Source organism: Trematomus bernacchii, unplaced genomic scaffold (genome assembly GCF_902827165.1).
Source record: "Trematomus bernacchii unplaced genomic scaffold, fTreBer1.1, whole genome shotgun sequence".
Taxonomy (NCBI): Eukaryota; Metazoa; Chordata; class Actinopteri; order Perciformes; family Nototheniidae; genus Trematomus; species Trematomus bernacchii.
This window is the reverse complement of record NW_022987581.1, coordinates 434,942-449,359: the sequence shown is the minus strand read 5'-3', so window position 1 is coordinate 449,359 and position 14,418 is coordinate 434,942. Positions and strand designations below refer to the sequence as shown.

At 40.5% G+C, this 14,418-nt stretch overlaps 2 protein-coding genes across 2 annotated transcripts; one reads left to right on the top strand and one right to left on the bottom strand.

Moving 5' to 3' along the window:
* The first annotated feature begins 398 nt into the window (after nt 1–398).
* On the top strand, nt 399–6,605 carry epor (erythropoietin receptor). Its single transcript, XM_034127017.1, has 8 exons — nt 399–666; nt 1,103–1,238; nt 2,189–2,355; nt 3,186–3,337; nt 4,270–4,426; nt 4,558–4,645; nt 4,769–4,856; nt 5,767–6,605. The coding sequence occupies exons 1-8, from the start codon at nt 564–566 to the stop codon at nt 6,502–6,504; spliced, it is 1,629 nt and encodes a 542-aa protein (XP_033982908.1). The 5' UTR covers nt 399–563; the 3' UTR covers nt 6,505–6,605.
* A 1,898-nt stretch (nt 6,606–8,503) lies between these two features.
* On the bottom strand, nt 8,504–14,327 carry swsap1 (SWIM-type zinc finger 7 associated protein 1). The gene is given in 4 exon segments (XM_034127029.1): nt 8,504–9,856; nt 12,191–12,369; nt 12,371–12,457; nt 13,789–14,327. Coding segments are annotated over 4 exon segments (855 nt in total). The 5' UTR covers nt 14,095–14,327; the 3' UTR covers nt 8,504–9,573.
* Nucleotides 14,328–14,418: the final 91 nt, after the last annotated feature.

Here is a 14,418-nt window from a genome sequence, read left to right as displayed (position 1 = left end):
CCATCCATATATCCATTTATCCATCCATCCATTGATTAATCTCTCCATCCTTTTATCCATCAATTTATCCATTTATCAATCCATCCATCCATCCATCCATCCATTGATCAATCTCTCCATCCTTTTATCCATCCATCTATTATCCATCAATTTATCCATTTATCAATCTCTTCATCCATCCATCCAGCTCTCTCCAGTTTGCGCTTTTACGCACGCCCTCGCCCACTTCCTCTCTCTCCACAGCAACAACAACAACCACAACTCGTCAACATCAATGAGGGCCTGATTCCCGCACATCAACAGGAGAGTAAAACGTTTTGTAAGTGTTCCCTCGCTCCACCCTTTTCTTCACTGACTTTTAGAGAACGTAAACATCTCAGTACTACACACCTTATCTCTCTCAAACAGGCGCGTAACTGTGCTGCGCTATCCATGCTATCTAGACAAAAAAACAAGCCTCCCCCCTGAGAGAGCTGCAGGACACGAGTAAGAAGCAGGTTGTTTTCTAGTTATGCAAGTGGAGGAAAACAGAAGGTCTTTCTGTTGTCAGAGAAGACAAAAGGATGATATGCGATCACCTGAGCCGGTTGCTGGCTCTTCACATGATCTTCTGCGCCATGGGAAAAGCTTCCATCGACCAGGGTGCACGAAATCACGGAAAAAAAGGTAAGAGAACAACTTTTTCTGCATTGTCGTAACAATTAAACAGCAACTGTTAAAGTAGAATAATTGGGAATATTGTGTAGAATAAAAACAACATAACATCTCACTCTTTAAAAATGTGTTAGTACAATAAGAAATGAGTTTATCGACAAGTTGTGACTTAAGTTTTGCATTGCCATATATGACAATAAAGCATTGAAATCTTGAAAGTAGGGTTCAAATGAAAGGGATTTGTTTTGCTGTTCTGGTGCAAAACATAAACCTTCTAATATGTAAAGAATAGGCCTGCTATAAAAATATCTACAACATATCTTAAGTCAAATTCAAACGTTTACAGACACATGTACTGTAAAGGTGGATTTTATTTCTATGATTACAATGAGATGTAAACACACTTTTGGATTCTCTCCCGCTCATCTGTTGCCTCTCACCTCCTCAGTGTCTATACTTCTGAAAGAGGAGCCAGAAAACCCAAAGTGCTTCGCTCAGAGCAGGAAGGACTTCACGTGTTTCTGGGAGGAAGACGAGGAGCTGTCCGGCTCTCTGGATCAGTACTCCTTCACATACACCTACCAGTAAGTCACAATCATATCAAACCATGTGCTGTCCAATATGGTCATCACACTGTAGGTCCAAGCTGGTGTTTCTACTTTATTTGTTATGCAAACCAATTGGTTACACAATACATAATATATGGGTTATTAAATTAGGGATTGAAAATGTAATTTAAGGATTAAAAACAGACTCATTTGAGCATGCTTGACCATTTCTAAAAGGTCAATATCTCAGTCTAGATACATACAAACTTTAACCTCATTTGGCATAATGATTTTTCCTATTTTTAAGATGTCTTTTTTACTTTCTTTTTATTTGTATTATTTTGCAGCAAATAGGTTACCAATTAAACATATTCTTTTGAATAAAAGGTCACTTGGTCAATCTAGATACATAAAAACAACAACACACTTCAGCGTAGTGCTAGTGGTTAATAAACAAGGGTTATTGAATAATGAATTATAGGATTGAAAACAGTTTTTAAAGATTTTTTTAGGAGGTTGATATTTAATAAAGGGTTACTTTGTCATTCTAGACAGGGGCGCACCTTGCGAACAGGCAACTGCTTGGGGCCCCGGACCAGAAGGGGGCCCCAAAAGAAGGTAGATTAAGAAGGTCCACAGCAACGACAACATGAAACACCCTTTAATTTACTGCAACGACATGTCAGGTAACCCCCTCAAGGGGTCCCCATGCATAGCGCGCCGTCAAAAGCTCATCATTTCAGTTGCGCTGCTCCGCTCCGGGGGGGGGGGGTGGTCTGTCGGCTGTGCGTGGTGATGAAAAGCTGGTTCGAGGGGCCCCCAGTGAATGTTTGCCCAGGGCCCCCACAGACTCTAGAATCGCCACTGATTCTAGAGACATAAAACTTTAGCCAATTCAGAAAAGTGCTTCTTCCAAATGCTTAGTGGTCATATGCAAGAAAAAACTGCTCTCTCTGAACCCAGGTTTTGTTCTGTCTCCCTCTCAGGAATGAAAACAGCAGCAGGTGCCCACTGAAGATGCTCCCTGCAGCGGGGGGGAAGAGGCTGTTCTTCTGCCATCTGAACCACACCCAGATGTTCGTCCAAACGGACATCGAGGTTCATCGAGAGGGAAGACTGATCCACAATCGCAGCCTCCTCATCGAGCTTGTCTGTAAGTTTGTTTTACTGCAATCTAAGCCGTCAAATCTAGGTTTGCATAAGAATAATAATCAACATTCATTTTAATTTCCTCGAAAAATATCCCTAACAAGCCCATTTGTAACCCTTTTGGAGCTCTGGTAAGTAAGAGTGGAGAAACCAGCAAGGGTAATTGTTGGGAAAATACTGAATGTACTCTTCCAATATCAGAGTCCACATGATAACAAAGGTATCCCAACTGTAGCTGTGTACATGACAGGATGTATGATTACCTAGAAGAGCATCAGGACTGTTTGAGGCATATGATAGCTATGTGATTAACATGATGATTCAGCCTCTATGGAGAGAGACATATGACAAGCATGATCATTTCTGACGTGGAGCTAATCTGAAGTAAACATTGAATACTGCTTTCTATTCCTCCATCTTGTGACTGTGTAACTCCCTCTCTTGGATATCAGCATGTGAAGGACACTGTTCAGGAACTAGTTGATGCTCTGTATGTGATGACTACTTCCATTCTGGAGAGGATCAGAAATACATGGATCCTGAGATTGAAGCTCAAGCCGGGGACGAGTGATATTTTTCTATCAGTAATTTAGCCTTTGTTTTAAAAATCCAATTATATTTTTCCATGCAAGTAGCTAGCACTAGCTCCAAACGTTGCTAGATGTTCGGCTAGTTAAGCTGGCACGAAAGTCACCAAGTTGTCAAAACTGAGAGCTCGTCCCTTTAGGCCTTCCTCCATAGTCACTAGTCGCAGTGTTTCAGACTTTTGGTGAAGAATAATCTTTCCTCCACCCCTCTTCATCTCCTCCCTAACCATCTACCTCCTCTCTTCAGTTATTCTGGATCCTCCGGCTAACGTGACGGTGAGCAGGACGGCTCAGCCACTCCAGCTCAACCTCAGCTGGGTTCCTCCTGCTCTAAAGTACATGGACGACAGCATGATTTATGAAGTCATCTACACTACAGCGGGCAGCAACATGGGGCAGGTAGGATCACTATCTTATACCTCCATATGACCCTATACTTATCAACCCTAAAAGTGAAGTTCCTCAACAACTAAACTGCATTTACATGTTGGAGAAAACGTATTTTCTTATGGATTACGCTCGTAGTTTTAAACACATTGTGAAATAATACAACAGAACATTATTTGTGGCTAAAATAACTTGATGGGGTTAAGACAGTTAAAGATCATGGTTTGGCTTAAACTAGGTATCTTTTTTATACGCTAGCTTAAGCTACATAGGTAGGTTCAAATATATCAACCTTTGACTTTTTGTTTCACACGAGACACGAATATTGGCCTCTTTAGTAAAATGTTCTTTTCCACGGTCTTTGATCAGAAATCTATTTGGATACCTCTAAAACAGGGGTGTCAAACTCAAGGCCCGGGGGCCAAATCTGGCCCGCGACTTCATTTCATGTGGCCCGCAAGAGCTTGCAAAGAATATAATATGTTTATTATACGGTTACATGCCACTTTACAGAAGCAGGTTGCCCATAAACTACATGTCCCACAATGCATCTCGTTTTGTGACATGCGCACTGAAGAGACTTGCAATTATTTACCCTAGACTTCTGCTTTTCAGACGTAGTTAATTACTAAGTTATTATCCTATCCGACAATAATCCAATTCAGAGGCAATAATGTAATATAAATACATTATATATATATTATATATTTATATATGTATATTTATATAGTTACAACCGGCCCTTTGAGTGCAACCATAATGTTAATGTGGCCCGTGATGAAATTGAGTTTGACACCCCTGCTCTAAAACAAACCTTACCCCAGTAAAAAGGGGACCAGTCTACATGGATATATAAAGGTTGAATACAACTTTTAGCAGCAGGTTTTATTGTCTGCTAGGTGCACATAAAGACCTGTATTGATGAATTGAGGAATGTTCTCCAGGTTGAGGTGGTTGCAGCCAGCTCAGAGTTGATCCTGAGAAGCCTGCAGCCGGGCCGAATGTACAAGATAAGAGTCAGAGTGAAGCTCGACGGGATTAGCTACAACGGCTACTGGAGCGCCTGGAGCGACCCGGTGTTCATGGAAACAGTGCCGGCAGGTGAGCAATAAAGAAATGTGTCAGATACTCATGGAGGTATTTTGGCTGTACATAGACATTTCCCTTACGCATTGGTTTTATTGTTCTTGCTTAGTTTGTTCCCAAAGCAATGACTGTTGTTCCTCCTCCAGAACTCGACCTCCTCATCATGTCGCTGACTATCATCATCTCCTTCATCCTCATTGTGCTGTCTCTCACCATGCTCCTGTCCCATCGAAGGTCAGATAACCAGCAACACAAGGCTTATATACAAGCTACAGAGAAATTGGTTGCATCCTAAAGTAACGATTATCTCAAAAAGACATGTAGAATAATAGTGTTTTGCTTATGTGCTCGTTTCAGGTTTGTCGTCAAGAAGGTTTGGCCGACTATTCCAACTCCTGACAGCAAGTTCAAAGGCCTTTTCAGTGTTTATGGAGGGGACTTTCAGGTAAGAACAATACAAGTTTACACCCATGGTAGCAGCTCTGTGAGGCTGCACTTCCATTAAGGCTGCTGTATGCTAAATGCTACCGTCAGCATGCTTACAATTCAAATGCTAGCAAGTTAAGTTGGGAAAATGTTGTTCGCAAACCTTGTTTAGTAATAAATTAAAGAACCAGAAACATTAGAAAGTACTGATTGCCATGCCAGTCCATCCAACGGTCGTCGAGACATTTCCCTCAATACCACAATGCCAACCTGTTACCAGAGAAAGTCTAGAAAAGGGAGATAGCGAGAGTCAGTTTTCTGTATCTGTGTCACGTGGTTTTGCCACTGCGCCGCCCCTTTAGGAGACTAGTGTCCATTCTCTATTCAGTCAATCTTAGATGCAAATGTGAACCAAGATTATGACGGATTCTTGCGCCCAATGGTCCCCAAAGTTTATATTGGACCCATTTTCCAGAAGACACATACCTTCCAACATTCTTGCATTAGAATGTACTTTTCTAGAATGATATATAAGGAAAGAATTGACCTTATTCAAGATCTATCTCTGTCACAGCAACACAGTCGCAAGAGAAACTGTTGGTTTGTTGACGTTATGAATCTAACCAAACTGTGTCCTAAAAACTGTTACATTTCAAAAAATGCCCTACAGTAGCTAACTTATTTTTCAAATGAATGTCAGCTTTATAAATGTATTTTATAAGCAAAAGACAATATAAATACTTTAGACCACACCACTTAGGAGACCATTTCCATACCATACCTTTTCATACCATTGCCACAGCTTGCATTGCGTCATGTTTTGTTGTAGCATCTTGGGAATATTTGGGATAGTACTTTCTTCTTGTCTGAAAACTGCCAGACCTTTCTCTCTGAGTTTTCCTAATCACTTCATTGTTGTTTTTGTACAGGAGTGGTTAGGGCAGACCAACAGAGGCATAAGGTTGACTCCAGCTTTCTTCTACTCAGAGGAATGCCCTTCTCCTCTGGAAGTCCTGTCTGAACTCAGCCCACGACCATCACTGCCCTTCCCGCCTCTGCCACCCAAAGCCTTCAGAGCTTTGCCCTCAGTCAGAAAAGAAGACGACGACGTAAAGACGGAGCCGGACGAAAGACAGTTGTTAGACAGAGGTGATCCAGTTCGGTCAGAGCAAAGGATAGCGACACCACACAACCTCTGGCTGATGGACCGCATAAGGGCGCTCAACCAGAACCAAGTTCCCTGCTCCCAGTCCTACCTACTGGAGTCCCAGGACACCTACGTTACCCTGAGTGCGAAAAACCAAAACATAGACGAACTGGATGACGTTCTGGAGGAGACGTTACCCCTCGAGGTGCTTTTTGCCTCCAGAAAGACGGTGTCGTATGAATCTCACTCCGACCTGGGATCCGTGCCGCAGAGCTCCAATTCGGGTCAACTTTCATCACAGACCAGCTTTGAGTACCCAAACCACGCCTGGATGACAAAAGGCCCGGGGTACACCTACATGGCGGTGGCAGACTCGGGGGTTTCTATGGATTATAGCACCATGAGCAGAGTGGAGGACTTTGGAAAGGTTGTCATTTACGCCAATGATTACAAAAACGAGATCCCGGCTTTTAGAAGACCCTTCCTGCCGAGTCATCACCACATCGACGATGACAGCTGAAAGATGGACGGCCTATACATTAACTGAGTCTTAAAGGTCACCTATTATGCAAAATCCACCTGTTCATGTCTCTTATACATCAACATGTGTCCCCTCTGTGTAAAGAGATTCTGAAAGTTTCAGGAACAAAGATTCTCTCTCTTTTTGTCCTGATCCATTTATATAAAAACCTGTCTGGAAATGAGCTGATCAGATTTTGGCCACTTTATGATGTCATAACGATTTTTTGGCTTGTGTAACCATTAGCCAATCACCAACTAGGAATCTCCTCCTAGAGCACCATTGTGTTCTTTGTAACCAAATATCTCTCAGAGGGGCGTGGGGAGGGGCTCCTTATTTTCATCTAAAGTAACAGACAGAGAATCAGCACTTTTGAAACAGGGCTGAAACAGAGGGGATTATGGGATGCTGCAATGATCTGTTTGGTGTTTGGAGCCAAACACTTCAGAGACCTATAATATATTGATGAAAAAAAGGATAATAGGGGACCTTTAAATCTGACTTGATGAAGGGTTTTTCGATATGCACCCAAAGTTAGAGAGCCTTTCATGGACTGTTATGAAAGGTGTACCAAGAAATTGGGAGCAGACTGATACCGAAGTGGAAGCTAAAAGACTCAGGAGGAAGAGCCCGCCGGATGTTCATACTTCACTCAAACTTTATCCAAAACACAGCTGTGGGGAACACCAAATACTGATATTCAGTAAGTATCCATTCCTGTAGATCAGAGCAGAATCTTCTTGAATTATTAACAGAAAATTCAAGTTGATGGAGTTAACTCCCTGAGTGTTTCCATAGTGGTTTATTCATATTGCAGCTAAGAGTACGTTTTAAGCATTAATGACAGACTGGCTATTAGCTTAAAATACAGAACAGAGAAGAAAGACCGAACAATGCAAGCTAAAAGATGCTTTAAAGAAGGAGGCTGATCATTTTGCATTTATTGTTTTTTGTCAACAAGTGTTGCTTAAATAGCAAAAGCCTAATATAGCTTATTATTCAAGCATATTGTTTTTTGCTAAATGCTAATGTTAGCTTACAGCAGCAGTGTTAACGTGCTTAAGTTTAGCCGGTATAATGTTCACCATGTTTGTTTTTGCCATCATAATAAAGTGTTAACATGCTAACAATTGCTTATAAGCACTACATGCAAAGTGAAGCATGGGAAGTCATGTTTGCAGGTAACCACCATAAAGTAAATGTTAAAATATTTCAATCTGGACGTAAATGTTAGACTGACAGCGTGGTATTGCCATTCTTTTGAACACTAATGACACAGATTAATTACTCAACCGATGCATGTTCCTCTATTACCCTGAACTAGGGAACTGTGGTTTATTTTAAAGGTGGGGTATGTAATTCACTTCAGAAACACTTTTTGTTATATTCCATGGAATGCTCTTAACATCCCGATAGCAATGAATATATTAAATGCTTTGACAATAAATACATACAAAAATGTCATCTGTGGAAGCTGTGGCGCTGTAAAAAGCACGACCAATCATCTGAGCCGGCCCGGCTAAAATAACTGGATGGCCTACCTGCCTGTCAGCCTTCCATCTGTGCACAAACTTATCTCGTGCCCTCATTGGTCATGTGCACACGGTTGTGTACTTTCAAATTCTAGCGCACTCGAGCTGGTTTCTCCAAAATGACATACCCCACATTTAAGTGAGTTTTTAGGTCAATATTTTAAGTCAGTACATGACCAAAGCACCAAATAATTATTAATGCACTGCTGAAAATAGTCCCCGATCATTGTATCATTCACCTGTTGAACGTTGACTGCAAATGACTGTGCCCAGCTGTTTGAGGTAATTTGTTACTCTCATGTATTCAACCATCGTTTTTCAGACACGTCAACTCTTCAAAAATCACCAATGGGGTCACTGCTGATGTATTTAATGTCGTAGAACAAAACGTGATCCGTCTCTTCAATGTGTCTCAACCACAGACCTTATTTCCAGCTATTTGACAAAAATCCTATGGAGAAATTGCATGGCTTTTTTGTAGAAGGAACCGGAAGTGGTAAAATGCTAACTTACTTCCGGGTTTTAAGACGCGTCACTGTGGCACTCTATGGGCTTGAGTTTAACAGACAGGAAATTCTGCATCATGAAAACTAAGAGTAATGTTGGTTCTGATATGTTGACAAAATATAGAATATATTGGTAGCAGTATGTTGTTAAATAGACCCAAAATGAAAATTAAACATCGTTAGATATCGTCTTAGTATTTTGGTTATCAAAGTATGGCAGAGGTGGCTTTTTTCCAGGTTTTAAGGCTGCATTAAAGTAAAGTAACGCAATGTTCTGACCTTAACAGACTTTTCTAGCTGTTCTATCGTTTGCCCACATCTATCATTTCAATGGCATTTCCAAATGGAAAGAAACTGTATGTGTAAATAATATTAAAATGTTTATTTTTCTGGATAAAATGAAGTCACTACTGTACTTAATATTTGTTCTCATGTGACTGTAGATGTGTCTTTCTTGTTGAGTTGAAGTTGTGTTTAGGTCAATGCTGCCATCTAAAGAGCAGAGCATGTACAGTTTCTGTTTCTATGCAAAACATATCAGGCTTGTTTGCTTTTTTGGCTTTGGAAAAATGTATTGTAAGTGGAATAAATGCTTCTATAAAAGAATATAAAAACATATTAAATCATTGCTGACTCCTTCCTTCTTTTGAAAACAGAAGTCAGACGGTCGTTTGACACAAAAAGGAAAGAAAACCCACAGAAAACAAGAAGTGAATAACAAGAATACTTTATTTATTTTGGTAGGAATTAAGTTTCATGACAGTTTCTCCATTTTAGAATGAAAAAAAAACATAAATAGAGTACAAATATGTATATAAACATAACAAGTGTAAGTCATTCAGTGCACGAAATAAAATATAATAATGATGTTATGGTAACTAAGGCTTTGTTCTATACATCTCATGTTCACTGCAACATGTAAGGCCTGAGGAGCTAAAATAATGAACACTTTCACAGAAAAAACATCGCTGAGTGAAACGAACCAACTTTCAACATCTCCCACAATGCAACAGTCTTTGATACAAATATTTTTATGCCATTTTAAACTCCATTGAACCATCAGGGGAGATTGACAGCTGCCACTCTTTAGGGGCTGCAGCCGGTCTGTCCTCTCTCTCTTTGGTACAGGCGTCCTCTGTGATGCCGGTGGCAGAAAGGTAAACTTTCCACAGCTCCTTCAGTCCGGCTGCTGCAGCCTCGTAGCTCCGGTCCCGATCCAGAGTACAGCGCATCTGGAAATACCGATCAAGAACGTCCAGGATGGGATCCGTGGCGGAGGATTCCCCGCCGGCGTGCTCAGAGTCCACGTCCGACCTGTTATGGCAATTATGGTATGAAAGCTTAATGCAGTGTAATCCTAATGAAATGTAACTGTTAACAAAGTGGTATCCTGGGAATGGCATTTACATGTGTGTGTGATTGAAGGCCGGGGGGAAAGGAAGACATTTGCTCCAGGGGGGGTATCTGTTATCTGTTCTTTGTAGGGTGTGAGTTTTCATTGGTCCCTCTTCTTTAGAGAAGACCGGGAAATGATGGATACACGGATCGTGTTCAAATCAATCAATAGGCACGCAATGACTCTAAATAATAATGATCACGCCACCAAACACACATTCAAACTAAAGGAACCAGCCTGTTTGGGAAATGTGAGAAGTAGAAAGTACAGGTACTTGTGTTCAACATGTAAGAAGTAGAAAGTACAGGTATTTGTGTTCAACATGTAAGAAGTAGAAAGTACAGGTATTTGTGTTCAACATGTAAGAAGTAGAAAGTACAGGTATTTGTGTTCAACATGTAAGAAGTAGAAAGTACAGGTATTTGTGTTCAACATGTAAGAAGTAGAAAGTACAGGTATTTGTGTTCAACATGTAAGAAGTAGAAAGTACAGGTATTTGTGTTCAACATGTAAGAAGTAGAAAGTACAGGTATTTGGGTTCAAAATGTAAGAAGTAGAAAGTACAGGTATTTGTGTTCAACATGTAAGAAGTAGAAAGTACAGGTATTTGTGTTAAAATGTAAGAAGTAGAAAGTACAGGTATTTGTGTTCAAAATGTAAGAAGTAGAAAGTACAGGTATTTGTGTTCAAAGTGTAAGAAGTAGAAAGTACAGGTATTTGTGTTCAAAATGTAAGAAGTAGAAAGTACAGGTATTTGGGTTCAAAATGTAAGAAGTAGAAAGTACAGGTATTTGTGTTCAACATGTAAGAAGTAGAAAGTACAGGTATTTGTGTTCAACATGTAAGAAGTAGAAAGTACAGGTATTTGTGTTCAACATGTAAGAAGTAGAAAGTACAGGTATTTGTGTTCAAAATGCAAGAAGTCAAAGTAAAAAGTCGTCAGAAAAATAAGTCGTGGAGTAAAGTACTGATACCAGAAAAATGTATAAGTACAGTAACAAAGTATTTGTACTCCACTACTTCCCACATAAAGTAATAAAAGAAAAGATCTTAAAAGACTTTATATCGATATTGTGATTCTTTGCATATTTGCCTACTGCTGCGTTCACACCGGACGCGATGCGATGTTTGGGTGCGGCGCGATTACATGTAAAGTCAATGCAGAGATGCGGACAGACGCGAATTCGCTCCGACGGCGAGCATGAAGCGGTTGATGCGAATGTCGCGGCGCGATTGAGGCGATTGGAGGGGGCCGCGACAAACGCTCGAGTTCAATTTTTTCAACTCGTCAAATTCCCGTGACGCTATCTCGCGGTAGCCAATCAGCGGTGAGGATCTTAGCCTGCCATCACTGACGTAGAACCACAAAGCCAAAACATCAGCCGTTAGCTGTTAGCACTCAGAGCTCACAGCTCCTCATATCTGTTCAGAAACTAGACAAAAGTTAAACAAGTACACACCACAGACTGTCTGTGTCATGGCGAATACAGTCGCTGCTTTATTTATGTCTGTAGGCCGTTGTTATGAGTGTGGACGGTCGGAGCATACAACGTTAGCTTAGCCTGGTCGATCCGATCTTCATTCAGAAAACACGCATTTTAAAAGGTTTTTCGCCTGCCGTCTGTCTTCAGACTTGTCAAAGCATTAATTCATGGTTGTTACTAACCGGTATCAGTATGTTGTTACTTCGGCATCATTTAGAAACGTGTATTATAATTTAATCACGGTAAAATATGTTCATTTTGTTGTAGTTGTAGCCCCCGAGCCAGCGCGTCTTGTTTGAATGATGCGAGTAAACACAGCTGACAGCCGCGGTGAAACTCGAGCGTTTAGAGCGAAGCGAATATTCGCATCGCGTCCGGTGTGAACGCAGCATAACTCATAATTTTCTCTAGACAGCAGCTGATTTCTGTTGTGTCAAATTATCATATAATCATTTAAAACATATAGTCTGATTGCCTTTTACACTGTTCAATTGTATGTTTAGTCTTGTATGTGTTTAACAGAGACATATGTTAAGGAGGGCAAAGGAAGTGTAAAAGGGGGATATGCAAAGGGTTAAGGACGAGGGGGTTTTATGGTGTAATGGTGGGGATGTTTAGATGATGCCTAAGGGACTTTAAGGGTGAGACCAGTTGGCTTTTCTCTCTACTATATAGTGAGACTGTAAGCTGTGTTCGGGGTGCAGAACTTCTCTATCCTCTGAGGAGGAAGTAGCTCTGCTCCTACAGTTGGGATCGATTTCGACAGACCTGAAAGAAGCGATGAGGCGGCAGGGGGCGGAGGAGGGGGAGCGCTGTTTCAGGATCTGTGTGAGGAAGGAGGAAGTGTCGCAGAGCAGCGCTGACAGATGAGCAGCGCAGGTCTGATCCTCACTGTGGTTTCCCCCCAGGAAGCCCTCCAGTCTGTCCACGATGATGAGAGAGGGGGGGGGTGGGAGACGTGTTCTGGGACTCGTGGAGGCCGGCCACCTGCTGCAGCAGATCCCCCAACGTCCTCGGATAGGAAAACTTGATTTTCTGTTCAAATAAAAACAGACAGAAAAGCTGAATGAATGATGTAGCTGCTCAGGAATGTGATTGACAGGAAAATGGTGGAATAATTTGACGTAGCTTATTTTTTACACTTTTATAGTTATGTATTATTCCATAAAAACAGAGAAGAAAACAGAAAGAAACAATATTATTAGAAATATTCGCAGATTATATTAGTTACAGATTTGTTGGATTAAAAACAAATCTATGAACTATTATCGATTTTAAAAAGATTTAGGGTTAAGCGATATGGGCCAAATCTTCTATCAAGATATTGATCAATTGTATACATCGATAACGATTCAAATCCAATATAGCATGTTTTGGGTAATTCAATATGAAACAAGACGTTTTTAACATACAAGGATCGTTGGTGCATAACATATTTATTTATAGTAAAAAAAGAAAAAGGAAATTAAATATAAAAGCAAGTGATACAGAAATAATAAAATAGAAAAATGTTGTAAAACATTCTATAAAATATCTGAATCAACCTAACCGTTAAGTAGATGTTCATGACTGGGATGGGTTATATTTAGTAATAATCTAAAAGTAAAAAGTAACTTAAGCTGTCAGATAAATGTAGTGATATTTGAGTTGAAGTTTAGCCTCACCGTGGCTGCTGGTGTGGCAGCCCAGCTCGATGAGGGGGGGGGGGGTAAATGTTGTCAGATTGAGGAACACATTCACCAGGAGAGTTTTCTTGACTATCATAACAAATTCCGGTGGTTGGAGCTTAAAATAAATGAATTTGAAAATGTACATGGCACTAAGGACCACCCTAGTATATATATATATTTTAACTTTTTAACGCTATTTTATTTCTATTTCAGAAATATTTTGGACTGCTTATTTCTTGTGTCTTAATTTTTCTTATCAGAATCAGAATACCTTTATTAGTCCCACAGAGGGGAAATGTACGTTGTTACAGCAGAAAAAGAGCCAAAGACAGCTTAATGTTACCTAAGAAGCATGCAAAAAAATAATAATAATATAATACAAAATTGAATAAAATAAAAAGTTACACAATTTACAAAATAGACATCCTAAAAGAGTTCTTAGGATTTAGCAGCCAGGTATATATTGCACAGTTATTAACGGCATATATATATATATATTGCACATAGTTGGTTGATTTTGATTGGTTGGTTATGTACATTGCCTTGTTTTTTATGCTGCTGCAACGCAAAACAAATCCAAATTGGGATCAATAAAGTACATATCTATCATCTATCTATCTAGGAAGAAAGACAAATAATCAGGTAAAGTACAAGTAGCTCAACATCGTACCAAGTACATCCCCCCACTGTGCGTACCTTGAGACTCTCTGGGCTGGGGACACATTTCTGCAGAGACACCGGGAGGCTCTGGATCTGAGTCTGGGTGAAGAACACGACCCTCACCCCCAGCTCAGAGGCCGCCATCACCGCAGACAGCAGCAGCAACGAGCGGCTGATGGAGCTGTCTCCTAGCAACAGCACCGAGCTGCTGACGGAGCTGTCTCCTGGCAACAGCACCGAGCTGCTGACGGAGCTGTCTGAATGAGGAACCACCGTTACATCCTTGTTAACGTCAGTTTGAGACATAAAAGTCCTAAAAACACTCGTTAATATGTCCGCCATGATGACTGAGACGTTACCGAGGAAGTATAAAGAGGAGTTATATTTTCCTTCTTCTTCGATCTCTACTTTATTTGTATTTTCTTCTTTTCGTTGGTTTTTAGAGGCGTTGCATTGCCACCTACTACTTGGTTATGAATTCACCAAAACCTGATCATATAACTTATGAAACATTATAATAAAAAAAAGATACACATTTCTTGAAGATGTGTAGCGTTTCCCGCGTCTGTTTTCATGTTGCACATTGGTGTTCACGCTGCTCATGTCCGTGTGAAAAGGCTTCGTTCACCGTAACGTTCCGCTCCATGTACACAATAGTATTTCCCT

What these genes read in the sequence shown, in the direction of transcription:
- epor (XM_034127017.1), top strand. Translation starts at nt 564, where the DNA reads ATGATATGCGATCACCTGAGCCGGTTGCTGGCTCTTCACATGATCTTC. An exon ending in CCTCCTCATCGAGCTTGTCT is followed by an intron (nt 2,356 to 3,185) that starts GTAAGTTTGTTT and finishes TCCTCTCTTCAG; the next exon opens with TTATTCTGGATCCTCCGGCT. An exon ending in CGGGCAGCAACATGGGGCAG is followed by an intron (nt 3,338 to 4,269) that starts GTAGGATCACTA and finishes AATGTTCTCCAG; the next exon opens with GTTGAGGTGGTTGCAGCCAG.